General features: G+C 40.3%; 1 protein-coding gene across 2 annotated transcripts in view; it reads left to right on the top strand.

Moving 5' to 3' along the window:
• The window catches only part of CA8 (carbonic anhydrase 8), a 100593-nt gene that overhangs the window by 39357 nt on the left and 43710 nt on the right, over positions 1–17526 (top strand). For both annotated transcript variants that reach the window (XM_054985271.1, XM_054985270.1), the window contains exon 4: positions 9696–9791. In XM_054985271.1, coding sequence (XP_054841246.1) covers positions 9696–9791 — 96 coding nt within the window. The remainder of the gene's footprint in view (positions 1–9695; positions 9792–17526) is intronic.

Here is a 17526-nt window from a genome sequence, read left to right as displayed (position 1 = left end):
CAGGATGGGGACAGGCCCACCGGAAGTGACAGACCATGGACTGACAAACTGGTTCATGAACCGGGGGAGGGGGGCTTGTGAGTGGTCCGTGGTCCATGAAAATCGATGGACCACAGACCAGCAGTCCATGGAATTTTCCCAGTCCATGCCCACCTCTACTGAATACCCTTCCTTGTTTTTTACAATAGAATTGTACAGTTAGAACATTCTTGATGTTATCTAGTCCTTTTCACTGCATAGAAATTTTATCCTGCATTGCTTTTACTGGGATTTTTCTTCAGGTGGAATGAAGCATGCCTCTCCTTTTCGGGGGAGCTTCCATACAACATTGTGCTCTTTCTGAGCTCAACACAGGGCTTTTCCTTTTAGCTGGAGAAACACCTTTACTCCAGCTTCAACTTGGGGAAATTGCCTGCAGCCAATCTGAGGAGGGAGACAGAGCTCCACCTTCAGACTAACAATGCTGAACATTTCTATACTTTCACTACTGCTCAGCTGAGCTGAGGTGCTTCGAGCACTGAAATTCAGCTGTGAAGCAGGGTGGGAGGGTGCTGGGCCACAGGTGCCCAGAAAGATTCTCATGTTGACACTTAAGAACCAACATAGTGGATAGGTAGGGGGAGGGTGGGGATATCAATGAGCAGCAAAGGGATGGAGTATGCAGATACCATCCCAATGTGCTTCTGCTCTGCTTCCTTCTGCTTTCATGGATTGGTACATTTTTGTGCCTGATGAAGAAAATCCAAATGCTTTAAAAACACATGCATGCACGCATGCATGCACACAGTTTTCTCCAACAATCCATATAGCGCACATGGTGTATTGTGAAATATAATCTATGTGCACACATAAATGCATATATAGCTTATTAAAGTCAATTATTTACATTACTTCTCTGCATCACCTCAACATGTCAAAGGATTGCTTAGTAAACACAGCTCATTAAATTTTACAAAACAGATTGAAAGGGCTCTTACATAAGACTACTTCATAAACTTAAAGGTGTGTGTATTTACAAAACATAAGCCAAAGAACGAAAAGGGTCCTGAATCTTCCAGAACTTTATCACCATCTTTTCTTAAGACTAACATCTTATTTGCTGGATAGTCAATGCTACCTGCTCTGTACCTCAAAACAGAAAGTAGAGTGAACCTGTTCCTTGTGAGAGGAGCCATCTAGGATCAGTGACTAATATCTTGCTCTACCTGTGCAGGTTCTATTGCCTGTGCTAATCCTGCCAGGCCATCCAGACTAGCAGCAATTGAACACAGCCATTGCCAAAGTACTGATGTTAAACAGTGGTGTTTGGTGTCCTGGTTGAGGGTATGGGTGTTCTTGCAGACCCTGTTATCTTTGTAACTAACGTGGGTGCAAAACAGTTAATTCTCTTGTGTTCATGCAACAGGGTAGAACAGAAAAAGCACTGATGTAATTCCTGTCCAAATGGTTCATCAGTGTCAAAGTTTTTGTATTTATATGTTAATCATAATACAAATTCCTTTCTCTGCTCCTTTACTGATGTTGTATCATAAGAAATAAATATTTTTATAGAGGAATGTCTCCATATAAATATAAAACAAGTTTGTTCCTATTTGAGGATAACAGAAGGAAATAGGAAAGGCAGGGTTCATATTGACTTCTCTGTCCTCTGGAAGGGTGTGTTCAAATAGCCATAGTTTAAAGGGAAAAGAAGGTTACATTGCAATCTGAGGTTTGTATTCCTGGATGCCTGGGTTCAGACACCTGATATAGCATTTCCTGAAGGATTTCTTTATATCTCTCTCAGTAACAGAATTAGAAACTCTGACCTTAGAGCTTAATGTAATATTTTTTGCTGTCTGTGAACCCACAGCCTTTAGAACCTGTGCAGAAAATTAATCAGTATCTTTCCCAGTCAAAAGGACATTAATCAGTATCTTTCCTAGTGAAAAGGAACATTTAAAAAAACCAAGCTTTGCTTTTTTCAAAGCTGGTTCCCAAATACTGATAGAAAAATCAGTAGTCTAGGCAGATTCCATGTCAAAATCTACCTTCACAGGACCATTTAATGAAGACATCCGGTTTGGTATTGTGGTTAGAGTGTTGGATAAGGTCTCATGTTAAAATCTCCACTCAGCCCTGAAACTTATACAGCAACTGTGGGCCTCTCCCCGCCACTCTTATCCACCTCGCAGGATTGTTGTGAGGATAAAATGGAGGAGGAGTGAAATGTCCTGAGCTCCTGGTCGGAAGGGCAGGATAAAAACTAGATATTCATAGCCTTAGCATCAGTAGTGCACAGCCCTTCCAAGTTTATAGCTTGAACCACTAGTCACATCAAGCTTCGCTTACCATATTGTGCCTCTGCTTTTGTTTTTGCTTTTGGGAGCAGGGACAGCCTCACCAGCTGGTAGATTAGCTGGTGATCAATTAATTTCCTTTTAAAAAAATAGAATCTAAGGAGGCATAATTTACTCTAGTATTCTATCTTTATGCTCATTTCCATATTCTGCATCCAAACCCTGTCCCATTCTCAAAGCTGACCCTCAGCCTAGTCAGTAGGTGTGGATGCCGGCACCTCCTCCTAAGGAACTACACTACCCATTTAGTTGTTGTTGTTTCTGAAAAACAGCACACAAATTTCTGCTATACTAGCCATCTTGAGCAGTCACCCTTGCAGTGGTCATCTGCAAATAAAATAGCATATTTTCTAAAATCTGATATTAATTTGGAACCATATCACTGGCACATGTCAGCACTGCAGAGCTGTGGCCCTTTTGCTCAGTCTTCACTAAGCAATGGTACCTATCACAACACAATAAATGCTCACTTTACTCATTTTCAGTATAGAGTTTTCTTCATGCATGTGCACATTTTCTGCACACTCAGGTGTACATGGGGAAATGTGATACTTCTCCCAGATGGCACATCATCTGTTACTAACTAGGCACTAGTGGGGGAGAGCCTTGGCCTTTATGTTTGTTGGGCCTCCAGGGCAACTGATTGGCAGCTGTGTTTAACGGGATGCTGGACTAGATGAACCATTGGTCTGATCCAGCAGGTGGTACTTACATTGTACAGAATGGCTCTTTTGGACAAAGAAACAATTTGCATGAAAAAGGATCAGGAGGAATCTGCTGGAATTGTCCTATTTACAAAAGTATTTTACTCACTTGTTTAAACATTAACATTTGAACTGAATATTCACTCAAGCTGGGAAAAAGCTTGAGTGTTGCCAGTTCGTCAACATGTAATATTTAATGTTTTTAAATGTATTATTTAATGTTTTTAAAGATTTTTAATGGTGTTTGTATTTGTTATCCGCCCTGAGCCTGCGAAAGCGGGGAGGGCGGAATATAAATATAATAAATTAAATTAAATTTTAAAAAAATTTAAATTTTTTTTATATTGGTGAGTACATAGTTAATACATACACTCCATCATACCTAATTTATTTCAACCCCCACCCTTTCCCTCCCCCCTCCTTGTAGACTTCCAACAGCTTTCCAACCCTTAACCTATCTTATTACTTAACTTATTTTCAATTATATTCTTCTAAATCATATATGTATTATATCTCTTACTCTAAGCATATTCAAATTCTCTTATATATACTATATCAAATCCACTAATATATCCATTCTCTACATCACTATTTAAACTGTATATTTTTGATAAAGTCTCCTTAATAGTAATACCTCAGTCCTCAAATCTCCATTTCCCAACCTGGAGATGGCAAGCTTAGTCATGAGGTAAGACTCTAACACACCGAATAGCAAGATTAAAAGTAGTATTTGCATCACAGCTAGGAAGTGTACAATCATGTGGCTTAGATGTATTATTCGCTGTATACACACAATAAAAAATAGAAATTAATTAGCTGTTAAACATAGATTGTAGTTCAGCTGTTGGATTCAGATTATTACTCCCATCTCCAATATACATCATAGTTTTCACAAGCAAGCATGCACAGAAGTCTGAAATGTATGAGCTAGTTAACAGCCTTGAGATTTCAACCTGCCATCCTGAGGCCCTGAATATGATCCCCAAAATCTGAGTCTTATTATAACCCCATCCTAGACTATTTATTTCAGCAGGCTTAGACTGGAGCAACTTTGCATAGGATTTTATTGGTAGAACCAAAGCCAGAGACCTGGCAATTCTAATTGCTGAAATCAGTCCTACTAAAATCACTGGGATTTATTTCTTAGGGCAGGATCAGGCTGCACAAAGGCACAGAGCTGTTTTGAGTGGGTTGCAGTGCAAATATTCCCCATTTAGGCTGCAATCCTAAGGATACTTTCCTGGGAGTAAACCCCACTGAATAATATGGGACTTACTTCCAAGTAGACCTGCTTAGGATTGCTCCCTTAGTGCCTGAATTCTATGTGCCTGGCCACAGCCACATTCCATCCTAATTTGTTGCTTGTTCTTTCAGATCCATACATTTAGTTCAATGCATTGTTGAACTGTTTGATTATATAACAAGTTATGTCTTTCTCAGGTATAAAATAGTTACTTTCTTCTGTTCTTCCTATTCTGCAAAAGCTACAAACCAAGAAAGTATAGAAAATATGTGCCACATTTACATGCTTTAATGCATCCCGCTTCCATTAGGGTCTTTTGTTATTCAAAGTTACATTTCCCCCATTTCAAGTTCAAGTAATTGCTCTATGAAATAGTATATATTGTTTCAAGTAAATATATTTAAGACCTTACAATTATACATATAAAAATCAAGTAGCAGAATAGCAGTGGGTTTTGATGTTCCCTAATAACTTCTACAGCCATTATAAATCAAAGCTTTCCACTGACCACCACTTTCACTGGTTTCCTGATACCTTTATCCTGCCCCCACTGGGAGATTGGCAACCCTACATGTCACATGGTTGTGGAAGACACAGAATATGTGTTTTGTAATTTAATGTCAGGTACTTTTGTGTAGAAATTTTAGAAGTAAAATATGAATTGTTTTTCAGGTAGCCCAAATGAATTAAGCTGTTCTTATATGGGGGATAAAATCTTTCCACCCATTCATTAAATACAAAACAACCTTCCCAATAGGCAACACAGATTTCATTTAATATGTTATGAAATAACTGATGATGGTATTAACTTTTTACATTACAAGAGAAAAAGTTGGCTTGAACTCTTTACCTCTTTGAATGTGCCCCGTTAATAAAAGTCATTAAAAAGGTCTGGTGACTTACAAATACAGTTGCTGTAAACTTATCTATTGTAGCATTGTTACAGCTTTTGAAGGCAAGGTATACACTGACATTAAAAAAGATAATAGTTGGAGTAATTTGGCTCATTGTTTTCCCAGCAAAGCCAGCGGCAGAAACTTAACTCTTTATCAGAAGTTTCTATGAATATGTGTAAAACAAACTTTTTGATTCTTTTTCTGAGCTGTGAATTATACTCATGAGATAGCATGAGTACCCTCTAGTGGAGAAATATAAAATCAAATTCTTTTCTGTAAAATTCATGGTACATAAGACAATTAGACATCAGTAATAGGTAGCATCCTGCTTTGATAATACTGTTTCATTTTTCTTTAATTTTCTGTTGCACTAGAGAATACAGAGACTGAAATACTAACATATGATTTGGTTATTAAATGAACTATTTAACATTAGAGAAAAGTAAAATTGTATGCTTGTAAAAGAGAGGAATCCCTTAAAAGAATATTGTTAAACAGTATGATTTGCTTCTTTATAGTCATTTAACATTAAAAAGTTTTTGAATACCAAATTGAGTAATAAACAACTTTTATCTAATTGTATGTGGTTTAATTTGAAGGGTTTTCCATTCCTTGCATTTAATCATCTAGTAGCAAGTGTTTTTGAATGAAGCAGATAAAGTGTTGAAACCATAGATTTTCCTGATAGCTTTAAAATCATGTGGTATGCTTTATTAAAATACCTTTATGACATTATTCCATATCTGACCCAAAAGATGAAAGTTCTATTTTTAAATTCTGAAAGCAGATAATTTTGGCTTCAATTCCACCCTTCTTCCTAGGAATCCAGATTGGTGCAGTCCTATTTTCCCTGCTCAAAACATCCTTGCAAGATATGTTATGCTGAGAGAGACTGGCCAATAATTACCATGTCAGAAGGCTTTTCAATGTAAAAAAAAAATTAGGCCCAGTCTTGCATTCATGTAAGTTGTGCTTTCACCTGTGTTTTGATCTATACACAGCTGGTGTGTTTCATATTTCACATTACTGTGTGTCAAATTTTGGCACAAAGCCATATACTTGGTTTTTATATCACAGGCTGTAATCCTTTATAGTTAGGCTGCTCAAAGTTGCATTGATGCCAATGGGATTAGATTGCTTAAATGTGATCAATGAAGCAGTTGTGTTTGCACCCCTCTTCCTCCAAGGATCCCTCATCTGCTCTCCTTCCCTCCCTGAAATATGGGGAAATTAGAGTCTTGCTAGTTACATCTGGGCTTTGCAGTACAGACTTCTTTGTGGAGCAGCAGCAAGAGGCCAGGGAGACCAGAATCCAGTCCTTGCTCATATGTAAAGCTCCCAGCTTTACACCTACTTACTTACTTATTTATAGACCGCCTTTCTCACTGAAACTCACAGTGTAAGTCTATGAGATCAACAGCTGGGACATTCTACAGTAGCCAATGCACAGCAGAAATGAGAAAAGAAGCATACATTCAAACACAGAGATGAAACACTGCTGAAACAAAGCATAAGTAATTTGATGTGATTTATTAAATGACCTGAAACTACACAGTAGGAGCATATCTACATCAACAAACAGTTCCCAATAGTACAGTCTACAGTCCCTGTCCCCTTACCAAGAGCATCTCTCTGAACAGGGCCAGATCAATGGGGGGGCAGGGGGGTAGTCTGCCCCCAGTGCCGCCAAAGAGGGGGTGCCGGGCACAGCTGTCAGCCGCCGGGAGTGCGCCGGAGTTGGCGGCGGCAGTGCGGGCGGCTGAGCGGAGGGCTGGGAGGCTGCCTGCCCCACTGACGGGGCGGCTGGCTTGCTGCATGCGAAGGACAGGGAGTGCGCAGCAAGCCAGCCGCCCCATCAGTGGGGCAGGCGAACGGCGAGGGCAACCTCCCAGCCCTCTGCTCAGCTGCCCGCACTGCCACCGCCAGCTCCACGGCGCACCATGCACCAGGGCGGCTGGCTTGCCACACAGGTGGCATGCCTCTGGGCCTCTGCGTGATGATGCCATGGAAGTGACATCATCATGCAGTGCCAGGAGTGCGTGCACGCGCCATTCGCAGGTGGGAGGAATGCCGGTCTTGGGTTGCCCTGGGCGCTGGCAACCCTAGATCCAGCCCTGTCTCTGAACCATTTCCTTACAGCACAGCACTATTGCCTGAGTAAAAAACACCATCTTGAATAATTCAGTTCTGCATAGTTTGCAGAAATCCAAGAGAGTGTGACCTTTCCTAACCTCTTCAGGCAGGCCATTCCATACAGTGCAGGCCACTATAGAGAAAGCACATGTATAGACTGTTCTTGATTTTGTCCATTTGCAGAATGCCATCTTCAGATGAGTGTACCATGGTGGAGCATAGGGAAGAGGTGGTCCTGCAGATATGGCAACAGAGCAAGGCCACGAAGGGCTTTATATGTGATGGCCAAAACCTCAAATTGAGTCTGGTAACTGATGGGTATCCAGGGAGTGATTGCAGAATGGAATTAATATGCATGATCTGCCCAGCTCCTGATAATAATCGAGCTGCAACATTCTGCACCAGCGAAAGTCTCAGAGTTGACTTTGGAGGAATTTGGAACGCTGTTGTGAAGACAATATATGCAGGACTATATGCACCATTGTGATCCTCTGGAAGAAGAGTGAGAAAAAATGTAAATGATAAGAAATTGTTTCTTTTTATTTGTTAAAATATCAGTATCCTGCTTTCCCCACAGACCATGGTGACTCAAGGCAGTGTACAAAGGGCATTCCTAGCACTGAGAGGGATAGGCAACATCTCTGGGTGAGCCTTGCTTGTAATAACTGATTGCTCACTTTTATAACAATGGATTCCTTATAGCTATTTGGAAGAACATTATCTGTACGGGACACTGCAGAGGGTATTTAAAAGCAACCTTAACAAGGTATTCTCATATCCAGACATAGTAGATGCTTCATGCTATAACATTTCCTTCCCTCCCATCATCTCCCTGTGACTGATTAGACATGGGCACGATCCCCCCCCAAAATACCGATCAAGCTGATCGTGGATCTGCGCAGGCGACGACCCCAGATCACTGATTCACTTCGATCAAGTCCTGTTTCCAATCTGGGATCGGAGGGGCGCCCCCCCACACACACACTTAGAGCAGATGGGGAAAAAAGTTTTTAACCCGGCGATGAGCCGCCTCCCCTCAGGGAGGGGACGTTTTCTCACACACACACACACATGCGCGCGCGCGCACGCACGCACTTACAGCAGAGGGGAAAAAAGTTTTTAACCCATCCCTGCCTCTCCAAATAGAGAGAGAGAGAGACACCCCGTCAACAAGTTTCAGTCAGCTTTTAAAAAAGCAGGGATAGAATCCTCCATTCCTCCCCACCCGATTTTAAAAGCAAGCAGCCAGTCTTCCAAAAGCATATTTTAAACAGGAAGAAAGTAAAACCAGGATCCACACAAATTCTCACGGATCCTATGGTTTTTTTAATAGGAAAAACACAAATGAAACATCAAACCACATATCACAGCCGGGTCCACAGACTGAAATATAAAAAAACACAGATCCAAAAATATTTCACGCTGCCACGGTGAAAAAACATGAATCTGAGACACAGATCCTCATGAATTCATATGATTTTTACATTGAAACAAAACAAAAAGGCTGTCATATTTTAGATCTTTTGGTCCTGTTTGTGGCATTGGACATGATCTGGGACAGTATACACTCCCGCTCAGCTCCTCTGAGCCCTCTATTTACCATTGACCCACTGGGCTGAGAAGCCAGGAGGAGAGAGAGATCTCTTTTCAGTGTTAACTCTTTCAACGCACTGAATGAACTCAGGACGAGAGGAACACAAAACAGCTTCTGCTGATAGCCGCGCTCAAAGCCAGGGGTTTTTGTTTTCTCTCTCTCTTAACCCCTTCCTCTCCCAATCACTTTGCTTATATTTTTCTCAGGAAGCCACCTTTTCACTCACAACTGTTTGCTTTTCCTCGCTAGGGGAAGTATTATCAAGTTTCAAACAGAGCTCAGGCTTTCCCCTGCCTCCGTTGCCAGGGGAATAGATTGTTGGCGCCTGAATGTCTAGCTTCCCGATCCTATCACGATCGCCCCGTCCAGCCCCGGTCCAGCCCCCTCCCAACCATTGGATCGTTTGCCGTGGAAGACAATGATCCACCAGGTCCCGATTGTGCGAATGCCATTATCGTGGGGTTTTTTTTATCGTAATGCAGATTGTGCCCATCTCTAACTCTGATCTTCTTGATTGGCTTAATCACAAAAAAGTATAGAGAAAAAACTTCTTCCCCTCAAGGCTACAATAAGTGAGAAATTCTTCCTTATTGTAAAATACATTTATTTTCATCCTATCTCTGCAGTCAAAGCTTGTACATCAACATTTAATGTGTTTCAAAATGTGTAGGTACTAGACAGTACCTAAACATAGCTCCAGTACCCAAAGCTTGAGGGAATCTAATCTTAGTCAACGAGCATGTTGTTTTCCTGCAGGTGATCTTCTCTTTCTTTCCTTTTTCTTAGCTTCATCTAATTCATTGGAACTCCACAATGTACCACAGTATTGACGAGGCAATTGGGAAGAAGAATGGCATCACCATTATTGCTTTATTTGTGCAGGTAACTGTTCTCTTGTCATTATTGTGACAGATTATTGTAAAGAGCATGTTGGCTACAGCTTTTCTTGCCCCAGCATTGCAGTGATGGGAGAAATGATGGCTATAAATTGTTTTCTTGAACAGCCATTATAAAACAGAAAATGGCAGCCCTAAGTCCAGTAACAGGAATATTGTTCCTTTGATTCATATTTCATACAATGTTGAACTCATAGAGCGCTGTGTGTCTGGTTTGCAAGGTGTCATAATATGCATTATAGCTAATTTGAACTATTGGGTTTTTGGAATAATACTCTACAACATACAACAGGAATACATTGTCTTTTACAACTGAAGTGATCTTGTTAGGAAATGTAAAGGGACTGCAAAAAGAATATAATTTGATATTCTGTAGGTAATTAGGATTTGTTTCACAAAATTTTGGAAAGATCAAAAAAATTCAGATGTAATGATCTGGTTGAAGAAACTGTACGATATTTCAGTTTCAGAAAAAATAACAGTTGTAATTCAGAAAAGAATAGATACAAATTAATTGAAATTACAGTATATGCTTATATACTGCTCTTCTAGACAGATTTATGCCCACTCAGAGTGGTGAACAACGTCAGTGTTGTTATTATCCCCACAATACAGCTGAGGAGCTGAGACTGAGAGGAGTGGCTTACGCAAGGCCACCCGCAGAGCTCATGGCAGTAGTGAGATTTGAACCAGCAGAGTGCTGACTCACAGTCCAATTACTTAACCACGATGCTACAGCAGCAAATGAGATGGTAATCTTTTATTTCTTTTTTTAGAAGGGAAGAAATGTGTTTCCAAATACATATAATTATGGGGAAAGTTAATCTATGCTTGTAGGTGACATATAGAAGTATTAAGCCTATGATTAGTCTTAATCTATGATTTCTGCTTTCTCTGAGCATAGAGCAGGGGTTCCTGGGGGAAGTGGGAGGGGGGAGAGCTGTGACATTATTTTTAATGGCAGAGATAAGTATCTCCCATCCTTTTCATAAAGCAAGCCACTTTTTATGCTTTATCAAGGTTCTAAAAGCACGCATCAATGATACCAGATCTAATAGATGGACATGTTGGTTAGTGGATTTAAGAAGACAGAGTTTAGCATCCTTAAGGATCTTTTCTGGTTCCTTTACATCTGCCCTTCCAAGTCTCAGTCTCCTTTTGATTTATTGGTTTTAGTTTCCTATTTAGTTGGTGACTGAGCTAAGGAATAGAAAATCTTTAACAATTTCAATTGCTTCACCATCAGACTTAAAATTGTGTAATTCCACACACCCACCAATCTGTGGCAAAAAGCATGCTTCAAAATCATGGATCCTCATGGATCATCTTGATTTTTACATGGGGCCACACAAAATCCACCACACAACCCCCCCCCAAATCCACCACAAAAAAACCACACAAAATCCACCACAAAATCCATATCATATCTATTGCGACAAACTGCACCCAAAAAACCCATGCACTCACTGCTTTGTTGCACCGCCACGGCTCAAAAACATGCTTCAAAACCACGGATCCTCATGGTTTAGTGGCAAGGAATTCCCAAAAGGGGTGTGTGTGTTCAGATCCTTCTGGAACAAACCCAGCTATGGACGGATCCTTCTACTGGGATGCAACCAGAGGGTGGCGGGCACAGGTGGACTAGGGGATGGGAGGACCTATGAGGAAGGAGGTTAAAATTCCCCTTGTGGGGGGTTGCATTTGCACTTGGCAAGGACAGGGGGTGATCCAGAGCCCTGATCCACCCAGGCACCTTCCCAGCTGGGACAAGTGCTCTAAATAATAATGATACTGTTAATAAGTATAATATATAAAAATATTCTGTGAGTCTTCACAGGCTTAGCCCCTGAGTCTTGCTGTGGAACAGAAGCAGCCAGAATCTCAAGCAAAAGCTTCAAATACCTCCCTCTGTGACTGAAAAAGCCACCTTGCAGTTTCTCTGGGTCTTACTGCCTCCTGGAAACAGAAACCATTTGCCTGAGAGGTGAGGGGGAGAAATTACTCCTTCTGCTCTCATAGAGAAGAATGGGAGCGCTCTGTTTGACAGCCAGAGAAGGTCTGCAGACATCCCCTCCATTGCCTAGGCAACATATCTTGTTTCATGGACTAACGGACTGATGGACTGCCCCAAAAGTAGTTATGTCCATGAAAAATGCCTGTCCCACGACCCACCAGTTCGTGAACGCCGAACTGGGCTCGTCCATGTCAAATTTTGGTCCATTTTTTGGTCTGTGCTCACCTCTATTGACCAGTGGTCATTTCAAGTTTTTACTATTTTCTGCCAGTAATATGGTGTCATCAGCATATCCCAAACTGTTACTTTCCTTTCTACCAATTATCTCTCCATTTCCATCTAAATCTAATCCAGCTTTCCTTATAATATGCCCTGTACATATACTGAACAGATAGGGAGATAATATACATCCTTTGCCAATTGGAAACCGTTCTGTTTCCCTATATTCTGTCTTAACAGTAGCTTCTTATCCAGAGTACAGGTTGCACATCAAAACTATCAGATGTTGCAGCACATCCATTTCTTTTAAAACAGTCCATAAACCAGGAGTTTGGAGCTCTTTGAATTCTTAAACTTGTTTGGTTGAGCTTATAGTTATGTAACATAAACAGGAGAAAATTCATTTGTTTAAATAGTTTCAAAGGAGGGGCAGAAAGTTGTTCATATTTTATATTTATTTTTTTCAGTTTCTATTAATTTGTCATGTTTTATAATATGATTATAAATGGCCCCAAGACTCGAGCGTAAAAAATGTATTGAATGTAAAAATATATTAATTATGGTTTTGACACAGAGATGGAACTGTTAAAAATAATGAAAGTAGCTCTTATTTCTCTCAGTTCTGTATCCTAGAGGACTATTCCATAATTACTTTCTAAGTTGTCTTCCAATTTCAGCAAAGCTAACCTTAGAGTTACTCAGAAAGTTATATAAAACAAATAAATCTCTGATACATTTTTTTCTTTTTCTAATTCTCAACTCAATTTAATCAGGTATCTTTTGCATTACTAGGGTTTTTATTTTAATTGAAAATGTCTGCAACACATCTTTAAATTTGATGAAATGTAGTGTGTTCTTTGATTTATGACCTACTGGAAGAAACCCAGCTCTATCAAAGACTTTGATTCTATTGTAATTATGGGCAACTTGATTCTCGCAACAATTGGTGCAGTTCAACAGGGCTCAGCTAAGCATCAACGTGGGATGAAGATGTGCCTCCAAACACCTGTGCTTGTTGTTGTGGCTTCTGTGTATTTCCATATGGGAAGTGAGCATGCACAGGCCTGCCATGGATGTTTTCCAAAGCTCCTAGAGGGATGTGACACTCTTCTGTTTCTTGTGCTTCCACTCCAGCACACTTATAAAAGAGCAAGTGAGCAGGTCCCTTCCTCAGTTCTTCTGTAGTGGCTGCTGAAGAAAGGTGTTCTTTGCTCCTCTCCTTGGATTTACAATGTTACTATGTAAAGTGCTAATCACAGTTCTATGGCATTGAAGACTCTTTTTAAGAAATGCTCCTGTTGCGGGACAAAGATGCCCAATCTGATGGCCATGATAAATACCTGATAAATACCTGATGTATTTGGGTGAGGCACATGATACCATGAAGTGCATAGCATGGAAGCAATTCACGCCCAAAGCACACCATGAAAGGGCATCACAGCTTAAGACTGTGTTATAGGAATTGGCCCTTAAAGGTTCCACCACATTAGGTCCAGCAGCCACTGATGAACCATAGTGGCCTGAACATACTTCCTCTGTTTCACTGACAGACTACAGGCCCAGCTCTCAGGAAGAAAAAGTCTTCTGCATTCTTACCTCTGGCTGCCCCTTCAGAACCAACATCAGTTCCAAGAATACCTTTGCTGACTCCAAGACATTGGTTGGCATTGCTGCCATTGCTGTCTGAAGATGAGATCCCCAAGCACATAGAGATGTCAACGGCCATTTCCTCTGCCTCTGTCTCTGGGTCCTATGTTGGGTGTTCAAAAGGAGTCAAGGGTTCTGGCTAGTGCAACCAATTTGCTTGGAACTATCTCACTCTCACAGGCACCACCATTGATTCCAATATTCACCATATGCTTTGCCTTACCATACGGGTATGAAAGCTCCCCATTTATGTAACCTCATCATCATCACTATTATCATGAGGAAGAACCTTACATGCTTCCCTGCTTGGAATTGAGACACAAAGCAAAGCCTGCATTGGTTCTGTCTGAAGCTCTTGAGATAATTGCTGTCCATGACCCACCCTTGGAATCATCCAGACAGTCGGATGTTGACTCTGAGAGCGGGACCACAAGTGACGCCTGAAACAGGTTGGACACTAGTCAGCTTCCCTCAAGTTTTGATGGGAAATGTAGGCATCCTGGTCTTGCAGCTTGACTCTCCGACTGCTGTCCAAGGGACTTTTCAACTGTCACTTGTCCAACATTCCGCCAAGCTGCCTACATTTCCCATCAAAACTTGAGGGAAGCTGGCAAGTGTCCAACCTGTGTCAGGCGTCACTTGTGGTCCCGCTCTGAGGCTGTATACATCGCCACCTGGTGTTCTGAGGAATTGACTGTTTCTCCTATTGAAGACCTTTGAATGTATACAGAGCAGATGGTGAGAATGGTGGGCAGAGCGTGTTACAAATGTAATGAAATAAATAAATAAATCTGGATATCAAGGTCACTTGTTCATCTCCAAAATCATTGGATCCAGTATTCAGAGTGCTATATTCCAAGACTGCGAGTCCAGTGGAGTTTCCCATCATGCTGGACACACATGATGGGACCAAAGATGCAGAAGTAGAGACCCTGTTGCAAAAATGGTGCATAAAAGGGATTCCATCTACCATTTCAGATAAGAGTCCCCCCCCATTGTTTTCTAATAGAGAAAAAGTCAGGTGGTTCTCATCCTATTCTAGACCTTCATTTTCTCAACAAGCTTATTGTTGCAAAAAAGTTCTGAGTGTTATCTCTGAGAAACATTCTACCATTGTTAAAAGTTCAGATTTTAATTGTTTTTTTAATTGTATATGGTTGTAATCTGCCCTGAGCCTGCTGGTGTGGGGAGGGCGGAATATAAATCGAATGAATAAACAAACAAACAAACAAACAAACAAATAAATAAGTTTGGCTCACTCTGAGGATTTAAGAGATGTTTATTTTCATGTTACAATAAAAACAGAGTTCAGAAAGTTTCTGCTCTTCCAGTGTTACTCCAAAAAATACCAATACCCTGTTCTGCCTTTCGGTCTCTCCTCAGTCACCGGAGTGTTCATGAAGATCATGCCTGTTGTTGTAGGTCACTTCAGGGAGAAAAGTTGCATAGTCTTCCCCTATCTCGGCAATTGGTTAATTGTAGCTCACTCCAAAGGAAAAAAAAATTCTTTCATACTGAAAATTCTGAGTCAATTAGGGCAATCTAGAAAAGTCTTGCCTAACTACTCAACAGAGGATGATTTTTTTTTATAATATATTTTTTATTGGTTTTAGTTCTAGTTCACTCTGATAACAGAATTAATCGAAATCTTACATTTTTTGTTACATGTTATATACCATGCAGTTCATTCCATCTCTACAATTCCATCATATTTATATTACCTCTCACTAAGCTATTGTCATTGTAAGTCTACCTTCTTTAGTTCGAATACTTCTCCCCCCCCCTCATTTAATTGTATTTTGCTAGCATGCACCTAAATCCTTATTTTATATTTTCGTTCAATCCATCTATAGAACAGGGTCCATTTTTCTTTCCCATTATGTCTGCTTTCTTCTTTTATTAATTCTGTCAGTGTGTCTAGTTCTGCCATCTCTAAGATTTTCTCTATCAATTCTTCTTTTGTTGGTGTATCTGTATTTTTCCATTGTCTGGCATATACTATTCTTGCTGCTGTTATTATGTGAAGTGTCAAATATCTATTTTCCCTATTTATCTCATCCGGCATTATATTTAGTAGGAACATTTCCGGTTTGAAAGGTATATTCACTTCTAGCGCCTCATGCAGCAATTCATGTATCCCTTTCCAATATTTCTTTGCTTTTTTGCATAGCCACCATATAGTGAAAAAGGTGCCTGTTTTATCTTTGCACTTCCAGCATTTATTGGGTACTTCGGGATACATCTTTGCTAATTTTTCTGGTGTAACATATCAGCTATAAAACATTTTATATAGGTTTTCTTTGAAGGTGGCTGATTTTGATATTTATTCTCCATATCTGTGTTCATTGCTCCATGTCTACTCCATATCCCAGGTTTTGTTCCCACTTTGCCATATAATCTTTTAGTTCCTTCTCTTCTATCTTCAATTGTTTTATGAAGGCTTATAATTTTCTAATTAGTTTTTCATTTGTTTCTAGCCAGCAGCTTATCGAAAGAGCATTGTTACATGCAGGGCTTTTTTCTAGGAAAAGAGGTGGAGGAACTCAGTGGGTTGCCCTCGAAGAACATGATCACATGGCTGGTGGCCCCGCCCCCTGATCTCCAGACAGAGGGGAGTTTAGATTGCCCTCACGGAGGGCAATCTAAACTCCCTTCTGTCTGGAGATCAGGGGGCGGGGCCACCAGCCATGTGACCATTTTTAAGAGGTTCCAGAACTCCGTTCCCCCGCATTCCCCCTGAAAAAAAGCCCTGGTTACATGTAGAATCCTTAAGTTTTATCTTTAGTAAATCTGAATTCTATTTGCGCTCTTAGCCATCATCCTGTCTCTATGTTCTGCTCTTTTAGCTCTCCTGTTGACTTTAGCTTTCCATCCTCTCCTAGCAGCTGTTCATAGGTTTGCATGTTCTCCCATTTTAATAAATTTGGCTGGGTAAATGCTTCCACTGATGATATCCATTTGACATTTTGTATATATTTGAGGGGTTTTTTTCTCCCAAACATTCATCAGGGATTTTCTTATTATATGATCCTTAAAATATTTGTGTGTATCTATTTTTGGGTACCAGAGGAATGCATGCCATCCCAGGTTAAGATCATGTCCTTCTAATTTTAGAAGTCTTGAGATGCGCAGTAGGATCCATTCCTTTATCCATACCAACGAACAGGCCTTATAGTATAGCTCCCAATCAGGCCTTATAGTATAGCTCCCAATCAGGTAAATCGCAGCCTGCTTTCTGTTTGGAGTTCTGTAAGACTTTGAATCTTATTCTTGGTCTTTTACTTTGCCATATGAATTTTGAAATTATTTTATTTAGCTCTTGAAAATATGATTGATTTCTTATAACTGGAATGGTCTGAAATAGAAACATGTATTTTGGTAATATATTCATCTTAATTGTGGCTATTCGGCCCAAGATAGATATATGCATGTCTTTCCATTTATTCAGGTCTTCCTTAACTTCTTTTAGTAATTTCTGATAATTGTCTTCCATTAAGGAGGTAACTCTGCTGGTTATGTGGATTTCTAAGTACTTCACTTTTTTCCCCATTGAAAGCCGGATTTCTCCATTAACTTCTTGATCTGTATTTTTGTCATATTCTTGGTAATTATCTTTGTTTTTTGGTAATTAACTTTCATTCCTGCCATTTCGCCAAATCTTCTTATTTTCTCCATCAAAGGATCAATTGCTTCTATAGGTTCTTCCAGAATGCATATCAAGTCTCCACAAATGCTTGTAGTTTGTATTCTTCTCAGGGCTTTTTTTCTGGGAAAAGAGGTGGTGGAACTCAATGGGTTGCACTTGGAGAAAATAGTCACATGGCTGGTGGCCCCGCCCCCT

This window comes from Eublepharis macularius, chromosome 7 (genome assembly GCF_028583425.1).
Source record: "Eublepharis macularius isolate TG4126 chromosome 7, MPM_Emac_v1.0, whole genome shotgun sequence".
In the NCBI taxonomy this organism is placed as follows: Eukaryota; Metazoa; Chordata; class Lepidosauria; order Squamata; family Eublepharidae; genus Eublepharis; species Eublepharis macularius.
This window is presented reverse-complemented; position numbering and strand designations above follow the sequence as displayed.